The 14,997-nt window shown below is 41.7% G+C and overlaps 1 protein-coding gene across 1 annotated transcript; it reads right to left on the bottom strand.

Moving 5' to 3' along the window:
• Positions 1-352: 352 nt before the first annotated feature.
• LOC135615178 (uncharacterized) lies at positions 353-7,099 on the bottom strand. The gene is made up of 8 exons (XM_065113330.1): positions 7,002-7,099; positions 3,593-3,653; positions 2,864-2,931; positions 2,654-2,735; positions 1,583-1,666; positions 1,394-1,471; positions 840-959; positions 353-759 (listed from the first exon to the last, which is right to left on the bottom strand). Exons 1-8 carry the CDS (start codon positions 7,064-7,066, stop codon positions 583-585), a joined length of 735 nt encoding a protein of 244 aa, XP_064969402.1. The 5' UTR covers positions 7,067-7,099; the 3' UTR covers positions 353-582.
• Positions 7,100-14,997: the final 7,898 nt, after the last annotated feature.

A 14,997-nucleotide genomic window follows, 5' to 3' on the forward strand; every position in this document is an offset into this window, starting at 1 on the left:
CTCAGCTATATACGAGTGCAGCTCTTGTTGATTCCCGTGTTGCGGTTGATGATTGTTCCCGGAAATTTATTACAGGATCACCGGGCGCTTATCTTTGAAGCATTCCTGTTTATGTTGGTGATTGTTCTCGTGTCTAAAATCCACCTGGAAATCCCATTAGATGTAGAGAAGTAAATTAAATTTAACATTGCTTAAAAACTCAGTTTTGTTCTTAATCTTGACCAGCCTATGTTTCATGGTTTTGGACATATCTTCTTATAGTGAAAAGAAAAAGCGACTCCCTTGATGATTTTGAACAACATTGTGGCAGTAGTAGTCCCCAAGCAAAGCTTAGAATAAGCTCAATCCAACAGGCAGTAATAAAGTCATCTTGTCAATCCTTAATCTTCAAACATGAATTTGAGCAGTCCTTCCAAGATCAACAACAGAACAAAGGCAAGGAATCTGAAAAGAAAGTTCTCTGTTTGGCCAGATCCTTCATTTTCCTCTCGAGGAAAAGATTTCAGTGATGTGGTGCACTCAGTTCCTCTATACATTTTGGTCCCTCTCCCCAGTTAGGATCATGAAGCAAAATGGTTCCATTTAGAGAACTCCAAAGAAGGGATTTGCTATAGCAGAATTCAGCTCCGATCCTGCGGAATTCAGCACCGCCATGTCCACTTTGTCTCTAGGTAGAAACAAAAATTCGCCATCTTCAAGTTTTTCGAATCCACATAGCTCGAGGAATTCTACCCCTCCATGCAAACCTCCCACTCTATCCTGTTTCATAGATGGGAAGGCAATAATGATTCATTTTATCCAAGAAACGAAGAAACGTGTCATTTAATTTTATCCATCACCTGAAATGTTGGATTATTTAGCCGGATCTTTCTGAATTTCTCCTCATTTGGATTTTTTGCCACATTGCCGACGTATGTGAGCAGTGTTTGAAAAGCTCTTTTGACTTTAGCATCCTCCTCCTACCAAACGTGAAACCAAAAGATGAGGTACATATAACATGACAAATTTAACAGATGCTGCAAAACTGTCATGGAACTAGAAATGGCTATGATAAGCACGGTGGTCTAGAATCTAGATGTGATGAGCTAATCATGATGAACTTGCATTATTGTATTCACTTATCAGTGGACCCTTCTGGGTGATGACAATCATGAAATATGTAGCAGAAGAATCTGATGCAGTAAGATTGAAATAAGCAGCATATTCCATAATGCAAGAAAGCATGATAAAGGACTAAATTTAATTTGCTAACAAACCGAAGATACTTTGGAAGGAAGCTAAATCATACAGCGGTACAGATTTCCGCAATTTCTTATGTGAGCGCTAAACTTTCAGCCGACCATCAAAATGTTGTGCACAAAGCTCATAAATGCTAACTAATTCGAGACAATACCTTGTGATGTTGTTTGAGGGAACGCAAACAATCTCTCATGCGCTCAGCCTTTGTAGCAGGCTTGACAGGTAAAAAGCTCTGCATCATACAGTAAGCACTCTGATAAATAAAATTTTTACACCAATAATTATCATAAATATTTTACTTGGTTAAGACACTATAGACAAATTTATTTGAAATAATCAATGCCTTCTTTTGCTCCTCTGGAGCTGCGCTCGGTTTTGAAGACACAGGGTCTTCAGGTGGCAATCCAAGCTTCCGCCTTCTCTCTGCCTGCAATGAAATTTCTTATCACACTTGTACCGCAATTTCAAAATTCAATGCTAATGGAAAAGCAAACATACATATCAACAACGATCCCACTACACTAAATCGACGGATGTGCTTAGCAAGTGCTGGCACATTCAGTATCAAGTAGTCAAATCCAACTCTTACAGCTACCTATTTCATTGCAATTTTTATCATGACATATCTGCACTGATCTGTATGCAACCTAGCCTCTATCATGAATAAAATAAAATAAAATAATTCTTTGCGAGGCACACCATAGGTAACTTTGGTCCATGACCCATTTTTATCAAACACATTAGTATAATAAATGTATAGGAAACCTTGCATTTTGATAATGAAAAGTACATTGGTTAGAAAAAATCATCTACAGTGAGGTGCATGCACATTACTACATAAGAGAGTGATCACTCAATGCAATTAATAGATTTAACAAAGTACTTCTCATCACCATTAACACACCGAGCTCTTCAAAATCCAAAGTTATGAAATCAGATCTTTCTTACTTGCACCAATCATATGACATATGATAAAGTACCTTAACTAGTAATTTTTTCTGTCAATTGGTTTGTCAGAGATCAACATGATGACATTAAATTCTTGCGTAACATAAAAAAAGTTACTGAAAGGTGATGGATGCAAAAAGAGTGAAACTTTGCACCAAGAAGACACAAGGATATTTAACAGATAGAAAGAAACAAAAATGGACACTGATAATTGAACATATAATATTATAACCAAAAAACCAAATAGTAAACCTTTTACTATTGTGTCACTTTGGTTTGAAGATAACAATCATCGGCATAGGAAAATTTTCAAATTATCTGTTAAAGGTACAAACCGCAAGACAAATAATTCATAATGGCAATGAATAGAACTACTAAAATTTTAAGAATATAAAAACTTTTAGAGTCTATGTTCTACAAAAACTAATACTATGACCAAGGAAGAGCATGGCAAGACTTCAAGGACCTTATCTTCCTCTAGTTTCTGACGGATCTTTTCTCTTGCTCTTTGTTCTTCCTCTTTCTCTGCTTTCCGTAATGCCAAAATTCTGCAAAAAAGAAGATTGCAGTTCTTAACCAAAAAGAACTAGAGAAAGACTGATACTGCAAATGCTACCACTATTAAAACAAATTAATTAACACTAATACATGTAACAGAAGTTAGACTGAGATGAACCTTTTTCTTTCATTTTCCTCCTCAATACGTTTGGCTTCCAGGAGCTCTTTACCAATACGTATTCTCTCCTACAGAGAAGAAGCAAACAGATTAATTATTAAACTGCAGTCACTTTTCTAGATCAGTTCAGTGCAGCAGTTGATTCAAGACACAGAACATACTAATTTAACACAGTATTTTAAAACTGTAATGAAACATTCAAGCCAAATACACTAATCTCACTTATTTCCAAATTCAGACTGCTGGAATATTATAACCTCCTCCATTAGGATCCCTAAGGTCATTGCCACATGATTCCAACACTATGAAAATCCCACAACTTTCTTTGGGATTTCAATTTTAGACTGACCCAACGGTTTCCTCTCATGTTGTACAGACCCAAATGATGGTAGTAAGTTGAAGATCATATTCCCAACATGGACGATATAAGCTTGGGATAGACAAAAGCCTAGCTGACTCAAGATAAGTTATTTCTCAATTAGATAGCAATGCATTAAAATTACATAAACTCAAGATAAAGCACTTGGACTTCTATTCAGAAAAACTTAAGGTGGAACCAAAGAATAGGCCAATAGGGTACACCTGAAAGCTTGAACAAGATTATTAACCAAGCAATCAATTCTTTAGGTACAATTACTTGGTTTACTCAAGAACCTTTAGAACATTTACAATATGATGTTTTTATGGACTCAAAGAAAAAATGTCTAGAGACAATTGGATGGTTGATACCTTTTCCCTTTCTCTTTCCGTTTTTCTTTCTTCTTCTTCTTTCTTCTTACGAGCACGTTCTCTGTAAGCACAAAAAGGTAATAAAAAATATATAATCACAACTATAAGTGATCATGAGAGCTTGTCCTAACTTGTAATTGTAAACATGGAAGTCAAGAGCAAGGGAAGATGATGTTTGCATATTAAGAAAAGCAACTACATGAACCAGATAACTGCAATAGAAAAGTTTCCTGCAAAAGAATATGATGACACTGATGACCTGAGACAGTATCAGTGAATCTTAATACGAAACTTAAGACCTTTATGCAAGCATGAACAACCAGCTAACCCTGAATGCTGAGGCCTGATAAAGAAAAAGGAAGATTCAAAACTTCAGGTCCATGAATTATGTTCTCTATCCTTTTAGCCCAGGTCTTAACCTCTAGGGCATAGTTGACCATCTTATCATTTTGAAGTATTAGATATAAGAATATCTTTATTTCAGCAAAGAGTTCATGTCTATGTTAAGCAGGTTTCAAAGTTACTGTTGTACATGAAAAACAAAATGATATCTAATTCAAGGTAAGCAGGGTAACAACCACAATATGATAAAAGAAGAAAGCTTGTTTATCCTCTTAGGAACAGATTGAGTCACATGTGATGCATAACACTACTATAAGAATCCAATGGGGAGATCACGCAAGCTTAAATGTTATTGTGAAAAATGTTTGAAAATGTGATAAATAATGAACATATGAAACTTTTTATAATTGGATAAAGTTTTAAATGGAAGTACTGAACAAAGCAAACACTAAAAAGTTTGAGTGTTTATGTTTAAAGATCACTGATATAGGCTTGGTCAGAACAAAAAAAATTGACCCGTGGCAGGTGTAGACCAAAATGGGATAAAAAACCTGCAAGCCTGTATAACAGATATAATCCAATTTTGTCATGTAAAATCAACTGCCTAATAAAGCGAAAAGAGCATAACAAGGCCATGTGTGAACATATTTATCAACAGAAGTCCTATTCACCTTGCAAGATTGTGATCATCTAAAGTCATGTGCTGGTATAGAAAAGTTTGTCAATAAAAGAAAACATACCAAGTGCAAATCAATTTATTCAAGATCCATCAGTCATAGCTACAGTAAAAAGTGGAGAATAATAAAGCCATAATAACTTATTCTATATCTAATTTGACTGCTCCACTAAATCATCCAAAACAGCAGCTCAAATATATTAATCAAGACCGTTAACCTTGTAAGATCATGATCATCTATATCATGTGCCAGAATAACCAAACTTGCAAACTAAGAAACCATGTCAAGTGCGAATCAACCTTTTCAAAATTCATTCAGTCAAAACACAATAAAAAGAGATAACAATTTCACCAAGGTATTAAATGCAGCAATGCATTGAGCATACTGCATGATACATGTTGTTATTATGGGGAACTGCACGCTGTTATTATCGGGAACTGTATCAATATAAACATATCAAACTATTTTCAATATTTTCTTCTGCGTGCACGGACCAGTATTAGCATCATATCAACTATCAACTAACCTATTGTTCATTAAACAGTGTCTTATGATATCTCGTGAGACATGTGGCCTCCAAGCAAATATAAACTTTCTACACAGATGCTCATTTCATGTGTTTATTTAGCATGGATATGGAAGAAATTTAATTGATATACATTTTCCTAAAGGAGACTGTACCAATTACAAATGTGGTTTTGTCTCAGAGAATGGTGCAATTAAACAGCTACTATGGAAGACAGGGGAGATGAGAGCAACGTGGCTGATAGAAAATTCGGGGATGGGGATGATGATAGTATGGATAGGGAGAAGATCATAGATAGCAAAGAGCAAGAAGTTATGATGGAATAAGGAGGGCCTTGTTAACACTTAAACATATTCCAATGACAAGGACATGCCCATCAGGGAGGTTGAGCAAGTTTACTGATAAAGTAGCATTTGCGAGGAATAAGAATCATAAAGCCCTTCAAAATGATTTTGAATATAGGATCATAAAAATCATCATGTTTGTTCTATCGCAGCCTATGCTAAAGACTGCTGCAAATGTAGGCTTCAGGGACCAGGTCATCTTCAAAGTGATAATTAATTCCCACTGTCTTCAATGTACTTATATATCATGCTCCTCTATGAACGATTGATCCAAATCCAAATATATTATTTGGTGTCATTCAGATTAAAACATTGCAAGGTGAGCATTCTTGTTCTTATTTAAACGGCAATGACGAATGCAGTGTAACCCAAGTCCAGGTATATTAGAGTGCTTAACAGACAAAGAAGGAAAGATTGATCTTCATGGGTTGAAATTGAGGAAGAGACTAAAGGACGACTTCCAGGGGAATGTAGACAAACTAACTACTAAACTCTTGGTTCCCATAAGATATATAATCCTTTTGTATCTTTTAGTTAGAGCTACCTCATTAAACTATCCCAACAGTAGGTACAGAAAATAAAATTGAGGCAGCCTCAGCTCCCCATTGATTCAAAACCTGTAGTCTTTGGCTGTAGGTAGCCAGGCTATGATCTAACTCCTTTTGTACTATAGATGCATATTCAAACCAAGTTTCAAAATCTCAGGTACCATACTCATATGGGCCATTGGTCAAAACCATATAGGTTTTGTTCATATCAACACATGGTTCTCTAACACCATGCAACCGATAAGGGAAAAGGGTACCTGAGACTCATACCAATCACTGGTTGGACCAATATATGTTTTTTCATACCAACAAATGGTATGTTGATACATGCCACAATACCGAGAAGGGGAAAGGAGGAGAAGGAAAAGGAGAAGAAGAGGATGACATAGACTTAAAGGAGGAAGAGGAAGAGAACGTGGGCCGGCTGACATGGCCAGGCAATGGGCAAGTGGGCCAGTAGCAATGGGCAGTGGTCACCATTGTGAGACAGAGAGGGAGCAAAAGAGATAGGCAGGAGAGAGAGAGAGAGAGAGAGAGAGAGAGAGAGAAGGATGGGCAGTGATGCTATTTAACACTAAAAAACAAAAGAATGAATAGAAGGTATTGGTCCATATGTCGGTTCGCCACTGGACCAATAAATATTAAATACAACCCAATACGCCAGTCCAGGCAGTATTTAAGACCATGATTCAGACCATTTTGAAGCTCTCCCAATGATTACAACTTGGTAAATATGTTCACAAAGTAGGCATGACATGTTAAATAAAAGTAATGGTGGTATGGTCCAACCAGATCTGGAAACAAAGGCAATAAGGCTTAAATCACTAAAAAATAGACCGTCAACATAATCCAGAATGGACCATACCAAGTTTTATGCATCTTAAAGACCTTTTGTTTCACTTCACAGTGACAGATAATTTCGATGCAGAAGATTTCTGGATAAAGCATATGAAACAAAATATGTATACAAACCGAAGCTCCTCCGCTTTCATCTTTATTTCCTCAGGAGTCAAAGAAGGTTTGTTGGCTTCAGTCATTTTGTCTTTGGGAATCTGAGATTACATCAACAAATAAGCACAGACATTTTGGAAGACATGCTTGTTACTCTATATTTTTCAAATTAAAGATATACAAAGTCACAATGATCTAGGAGTGGTCCCTGTTCTCAGCTATGTTAAATAAAAACTAAAACTGCTAAATGGCTGTTAAATTGCAATAATTTCTCATTTCAGTATATCCATAGGCAAAACAATCCTATTCAAAGAGCAAAGTTCATATCCAAACAAAAAGAACAAATGCAGTGCATGAGATTGCACTAATCACATAATTTTTTTTTGAGGCAAAACAAAATAAATTATATTGTTAGTGCAAGGCACGAGATATATGTACATTGTGTATTTTGCCCATCAAATTGACTCCTAGATTAGCCACCATAACAACACTAAAACTATCCACCTTAGACCTCAGATAATGGCCTTCTAATTCCAGTTTTTCACAGCCATAAAGCCCAACTGTCAGTCCTGAAACTAAATGTGTTCACAGTTTTCACCAGGATCAAGTTGGTTACATAGAAAAATGCAAAAAGGATCTGCCTCTGGAAACCTTTTCCACGAAACACAAAAACCAGTTGTTTAGAAACTTTAGATAAAGGTTTTGATCTCGGCCCAAATCCAATACCAATCTTGGGTGGGAATTGTGTGTGTGAGAGAGAGAGGAGGATGAGGAGGCCACACACACTGAACGAGGCAGCTGTGATAACGAAGGACAAGTAGGCAGCAGTGACCTGTACCGATGGAGAAAAGGGGATGACAAAGTGATGGCGAGGCAACAACAACATGTATTGAAGGACAAGTGGGCAGTGGTGATGTAAGGAGAAACTGGGGTACTCGGTTTCGCCCATTCTCTTAAGAGTTGAGAAGGCAAAGGTTACTTTGACTTCGCCCGCCTCCTCGAGGTTGTACTTCATGCATCGAGCTGGTTACTGGTCTTCGCCTGCTCTTTGCTCACACTTCTGAAGCACTTGAAGTGTTTGCACTCCTTGCGTTGAGTTAGTTACTGTGATTCACCTTCTCAATGCCATTGAACTTCTGGAATGCAGGAAGTTTTCACCCCAACTTGGAGTAATTCTCTGATAGATGAGGTCGCCTCTGGGATTGTACCGTCTTCTCCATCAACCCTGCCGCCTACTCCACTGAGTAGCAAAGGTACAGCACCGCGTACTGCCTGCTTCGTTCCTTAGTCGTGCACTCTTGCATGACCCGAAGTCCTTCACTTACGGCTATCTTGATGAGAAACTTGTTGACACCGGTCTTACGAAGTTTCTTGGCCTCTGCCCTTCAGCCTTGTCTCGGTACTTGGAGATAGCCTCTGCATGCTCCACCTCCTCGGCCCCTTTCACGACCAAGCGCTCTCCCTCCGTGAGAGCAAGGGATCAATGACTTGCACGGAAGTCCCGCCTCTGCGGTACCATGGCGCTGCCATGCCCATGGCCCTACTATCCGTCGCCTCGCCTCTGTATCCCTTTCCTTCACAATCAGTAGAGATGTCTCCGTGGCACTCCTCTGAGTCCACCTCCATTCTAACTGATGCTTGATTTTGGGTAGCTAAGTCCCTCTGGACTCGTCGTCGCTTCCTCGCCCCTTTCGACCTCCTGCTTCAACACCTCTGTGTTCTCCAAGCAGTCTGTTTGGTCGATGGAAAGACAGACTGCAACTCCCATGCATGGCCTCTGCCATCACATTGTAGGGTTTGCACCGATTCTGTTCTCCTTAGCTTCCTTGGTAGCAACGTTCGCTTACTCGACCTTGTCCTCTGACTTGTCGGGCTCCCTTAAGCGAATATGAGCTCTGGAGCAGTCCAACTCTCCAGCTGCTTCGATCATACCTCTGCATGATCAAGTCCCTCTCATGGGACTCACTGGTACTTGCATTCGAACTTTTCCCTTGGTGGAACCCAACCCCCTATATGCTGATGACCAAGGTTTTCATCCGATGCAAAATTCGGTGCACGCCCGGAAGACCCACCTCTGCGGTACCATGGCCTTCACTCCTTGAATCCATAGCCCTTCTTGCCGTCGTGTTGTTCACCAAAGCGGAGCTCCCAGTAGCTCCCGATCATACCTCCATATGATCTAGTCCCTCCCGGGACTATGTCGTGTGTGTCGCATTGCCACGAACTGTTCCACCACGATCCGCTGCACCATGTCGCCTCCTGGTGACATCTCCATTGCATTCTGATCCTTGTGGAATAAACTCGAATTGTGAACCCTCCATGTGTGGCCTCTGCCAATATATCGCAGGGTCTCCTCCACCTTCGATTTTGTTCGCTCCTTTGGCAATCGACCTTCATCCACCCACTCTTGGGTCACACCTAGATGAAGCACCGCTCTAAGACAGTCCGTCGCCTAGTAGCTCCCGAAGTCCACCGACTTTGCTGTAATTTATGCACCATTGCCTGGATCCTGGGCCTCTGCCCCTACCAGCACAATCTCCACTGCGCACCGCTTCCTTCATAGCAACTCGAATGGCAACACTGTGGCATATTCTTCAAGAGTACCCGCCTCTGCGTCCTCTTGCCCCGTGCTAAGGCCTTCTGAACTCAACTTCGCCTCTGCAAATTGAGTCGCCTTAGTTCCTCCATCAAATGCTCCTCCGAGATAAGGTGCATGTGCCCCGAAGCTCCCTTCGTCTTTGGCACCATGCAAGATGAGTCCGCTCTGTCAAAATGAAGGACCCATGGAACAGCATGATTCTACTCCTGCCTCTGCAAGAGTTCATGTCCTTGACCTCTGTCCAGGGAAAGCACTGTGCCTCTGCTCCATGTTCCAACTTCTATGCTGGCTCCCTTCATGCGGCTTGGGTACTTCGCCAAGTTACACCCAAGTTGCTCCGCTCCTCGTTTTTGCATTGAGTCGATGGTGGCCCTCGCGCCCACCATTCCACGGGTCAGCCCTCCCTTGAGTCTGATCTCCATATCGACTCTAAGTGTGCCTTCATTTGAGTTGCTTTGGGTCGCTCCCCCACTTGATCTCGCAATGCATCCACCAATGCATTCTCTCAAGCGAGATCATGCGACGACTCCTCGTCGCTTGCTCAGTCCATCGAGCTTCGTGGAGTTGTTGTTTGTGAGGTACTCCTCCTCAACATGTGAAGTCCGTCTCACATGATTCTCCCTCTGGAGAGCTGAGACTTATCCCTCCTGGATAACTGTCCCGTTGGCGCAACATCTCTCTTCGTTTCGGAGACCACCATCCCCTTGGACTACTCCGATCTGCTGAACAAACTGTGCATTGTTCTGCCTCTTGCAAATGCACTTGCTAGATTGCGCCTCCACGTCAATACAGCCACCGCTGCACCCCTCAAGGCCTAGCAACATGCTGAACTCGTTGCACACTTCAGCCTCCTCCGGACGTATACTTCGCATGTCGAAGAGAAAGTTTCAATGCTCCATGGCGCCGAGTCTCGACCGCCTTGGGATGGCCACGAACAATCCATCGTCCGCATACAAGCCCATGCATGAGTACCGAATTCTTCGAGTTAGCAATTCCCCTCACCTCTGTGAGCTTTGCACAACTCTTTCGGTCGCTGAGCAACTCATTCCACTTTGCATGGTCTCGTCCTTTGCCAAGCGCCTCGCTTGCCTTGAGCACCATCAAGTAAAGTTGTCAACGTTGAGCCGTAGCTCAAACTCAGCCATCCCAACCTTTGTGCGCTCCAAATTCTTCCAAGCTTGCCTGTTCTCGTGGTGCCTCTTGCGCGAAGGGTTGGCCATTCCTCTGAATGCCAATCTCAGATGCCCGCTCCTCTGAGCGACTCTTTTCCCTACATCTCCATGCCCGTTTTCCCTCAAACGGTCGCGCGTGTGCTGACTGCCCTCAACGCAGCCCCGCTAGGTCCCCCACGTTTGCATGTCAAGTGTTTCTATGAGTGCTTGTCCCGCTCTGATACCATAATGTCACGACCTTAGCTGGTTTTGCCTAAGGCGTGCGGCACCCTCGCGCGTCCGTCCGCAAAGGTCAGCCTCCCCGAAGCCTCCCATTGTCCCTTAGGACCAACAAAAGAGAGAACGGGTTAAAGAGAACGCCTCAATCGGGATCCACAAGCAAACATGTCCGAAAAACACTTCATAGACAATGCAAATTACAAACAGACTTTACAAGCTCTGAATAGTTGCACAACAAAGGGTAAAATGGTCCATTACAGACCGAAAAGCTCTCGAACGTGTCCACATGACACAACCTTTATTTACAAGCCTAAAGAGGCCACCAACCCAACTAAAATGGGACTATTAAGCCTTCGGCCGCCCCTTTACATTCTGTACAAGGCATGAACATGCCAAAAGACAACGGACAGACATAAGCATTACATCCAACATCTTGTTTAGAAGTTTGTCCGTTACAGAACGTACTAGGCCAATACGCCGTAGTCCCCAGATGATACAGGGGAATCCAATCCATTGGACCTGTCTGTCCTCAGTTATCGTGTACCTATAGTCCCTCATCCATCTAATATCCTAGAGACCGCATATCGAGCATGGTGTTGTCAGACCCATACGGTTTCTACTCGAGTCTCGCTCTAATCGGATTCTCCCGGAGAACTCTTTTTCTCTCAACCCGAATGACCCTGGCCATGGATTTGTCTGAGCAAGAACACATGGGATATTTCTCTCATGATGCCGAGAGTGGATGATCCTCTATCAATACTCAATAGCCCTCGTAAGGTCGACTACCACTCCCAATGACCAGCTGTACTAGATCTGGGATAGCCAAACCTATAAGTTTGGTTTCAAAGAGTGGAGCACTCATACAGGACATCCTTGGTGTCTCAAGTCTAAGGACCAGATACACCACTAGGACTACGGAATCGCTGTCTAACAATAAGGCATCATCAACCATCCAGCATTCCGTAAGCGGATCAATCAATGAACTCATTCTCCAATGAGCACCTGTATTGTATCCCTAGTGTCTCTACTATTAGGATCAAGAGCACTAAGAGGGGGGGGGGGGGGGGTGAATTAGTATAGCGGAAATCTTTCAACGATAAAATCGAAAGCTGCGTTCGTTTGATAAAAACGATTTCGATGTAAAAGCCGATTCTAAGATTACTTTAACTTAAGATTAAGCGAGATGACATTAAAGTAAATCTACGAAGGCAGTTTGCAATTTATGATGAAAATCAGAATGCAAGCGCAAACTGAAATGCGACGTTCGTACGATAAAACCGGTTTACGTCTAACTGCCAATTTTGAAGATACTGAACTTTGAGATACGTTTTATAAATGCGCAGAAGGCTGTTTGCAGTTATGATTGAAATCAAAACGTAAACGTAAACTAAAATGTAATGATCATACGAAAAAGCTGATTTACGTCTAAACGCAGATTCGGAAAGCTCTGAACTTAGAAACTTGTTCATAAAAGTGCAGAAGGTAGTAGCTATTTAGGAGGTTTGCAGTAAAGATAAAATGCTCAAAGTAAATGCAAACCAAGATTTAGAGTGGTTCGGTCAATCTTGACCTACTCCACTTTTGGCTTCCTCCACCGACGAGGTCACCTACGTCAACTAGAGGCCTTCCTTCAATAGGCGAAGGCCAACCACCCTTTTACAGTTTCACTCCTTTTGACAGGCTTAGGAGACAACCCTTACAGAAATTTTCTCTCCTCTCTTTACAACTCAAAACTTTGAAGAACAGAGGGAGGAGAACTTTTGGCCTTTATAACAATTTTGAGCTCTAAGAATTACATAAAAAGATTAAGATTTCGAGTGTAAGTTGTGTTCTTTCAGTGCTGAATGGGTGGGGTATTTATAGGCCCCAACCCAGTTCAAATTTGGAGCTCAAAACTGTCAATTCCTCGGATTCCGAGATCAAGCGGTTGCACCTCCTGACTGGGGCGGTTGCACCGCCTGGCAGAGCTCGAAGACTGAGCCTCTGGGTGGTGCCACCTCTGTCAGGGGCGGTTGCACCACTCTGCCAGAGCTCAAAGATCGAGCTCAGGCGGTTGCACCTCCTGACTAGGGCGGTTGCACCGCCTGCCAGAGCTCGAAGATCGAGTTCAAGCGATGCTACCTCCTATCAGGGGAGGTTGCACCGCTCAGTCTCGCTCGGAGACTGAGCCCAGGCGGTGCTACCTCCTGGCTGGGGCGGTTGCACCACCCAATCTCCATGGGAGACTTAGCCCAGGCGGTGCTACCTCCTGGCTTGGGCGGTTGCACCTCCCACAGCAATCAGGGTCCGAATGGGTAGATCCATTCGGCCCAATTTGGGTTTTTCAGGGGCCCAATTGCCCCAAGATTAAGCTAATGGGATCACCTCCCATTTCCAACTTAATCATTGTGCTAACTACGATAAATCCTAAGACAATTTCTGCAGCTTGCTCCGGTGCGTCAATCGCTTCTTCCGGCGAGTTTCCGGCGAACTTCCGTCGATCATCCGATGAACCCTCGGTGATGCTCCTGCGGACTTTCGGCAAACTCCTGGACTTGCGACGATCCACTTGGCGAGTTCCGATGAGCTTCTTTGGCAAGCTCATGGACTTCTCGGATTTGTTCCCGCAGAACCTTCGACGACTGTCCGAACTTCCGTCGAACTCTCGAACTCCCAACGTGATCATTGTCTTGACTCCGGCGCAACTCTTGCTGCATGTCTTTCTTCTATCGTAGTTAATCCTGCACACTTAAAACAAAACTTCGATCGAGATAATTAATCCTAAGCAATTAGCCAAGTTGTCCGGCATGTCATTGGTCCCTCGACGCTTCGTCCGATTCTTTGGCGCATCGTCCTCTCCTGCAGCCTATTGCCCAATCGGCCAGTTGACTCTGCAACTCCGATATCCTTGGTACAATACCCGCTCTTCTTGGCCCGATGCCCGAATCCATGGCCCGAAGCCTTCCGTCGATACGTCGATCGATCCACCGGCCCGACGTCCAATCTTCTGACATGTTCCTCCGGCACAACATGATTTTCTTACTTTAATTATCTCATCCTGATCAAAGCATCCTGGGCCACTCAAAACGCAGATTAAATCATAAACATATATCAAGTAGTTTCATCATCAAAATACGAGATTCAACAATCTCTCCCTTTTTGATGATGACAACCACTTGATGATGGAGTTAAACTTAACTCCCGGAGTTTAAACAAACTCCCCCTATCAATATGCCATATTGATAGAACCTTGAATTCAAACTGAATTCAAGTCATTTCAATATTCATCATGAATACTTGCAACACGTCATCATGAACTTATGCATAAACTTATGCATAACATTTCATGTCATCAACATACTTCTCCCCCTTTGTCATCAACAAAAAGGAGAAGTACCACAATCAAGTGTTTGTGATATTGGTTCAACTCATTGCATGAAAAACATAATATCAAGTTTTATTATCATGCAAGTTTGCTATTATCAAATATCAACATGTAAAATTGCGATGTAAGCTTTTGATATCATAACGCAAACATTTCAAGTATTTATCAATTGTAGCATTTCATCATGGTAAGATATCAACGCGTAAAATTATGATACAAGTTCTTGATATCTTAACGCATGATGCAAACATGGCATAATGCAAATTTGGCAATCATAATATCAATTCATATATCTCTTGATGATGCAAGCATTGCAAATATGACAATCATATTAATTCATATATCTCTTGATGATGCAAGCTTGGCATAATCATAGCATTAGTGTTCATAGCATCAATTCATATATTTCTCCCCCTTTGTCATCAACAAAAAGCATGGTAATTGTGATACCAGGAGAACAATATAAGCAAATTTTGAGCATAAGTGCGATAATTGTTCATGCCTTTACTGGGTTCATGTTATTTTCCAATAGTAAGTGATAGGAAATCAAGCATATAAAGGAAGGCATGATACGTAGATTGCTTTAAATACTTCTTTCTTTTTATTTGTTATAATCTTTTTGCATGAAGGAGGAAAGCTATTTCTGATCTTACTCGAATGAAG

This window comes from Musa acuminata, chromosome BXJ2-6 (genome assembly GCF_036884655.1).
Source record: "Musa acuminata AAA Group cultivar baxijiao chromosome BXJ2-6, Cavendish_Baxijiao_AAA, whole genome shotgun sequence".
In the NCBI taxonomy this organism is placed as follows: Eukaryota; Viridiplantae; Streptophyta; class Magnoliopsida; order Zingiberales; family Musaceae; genus Musa; species Musa acuminata.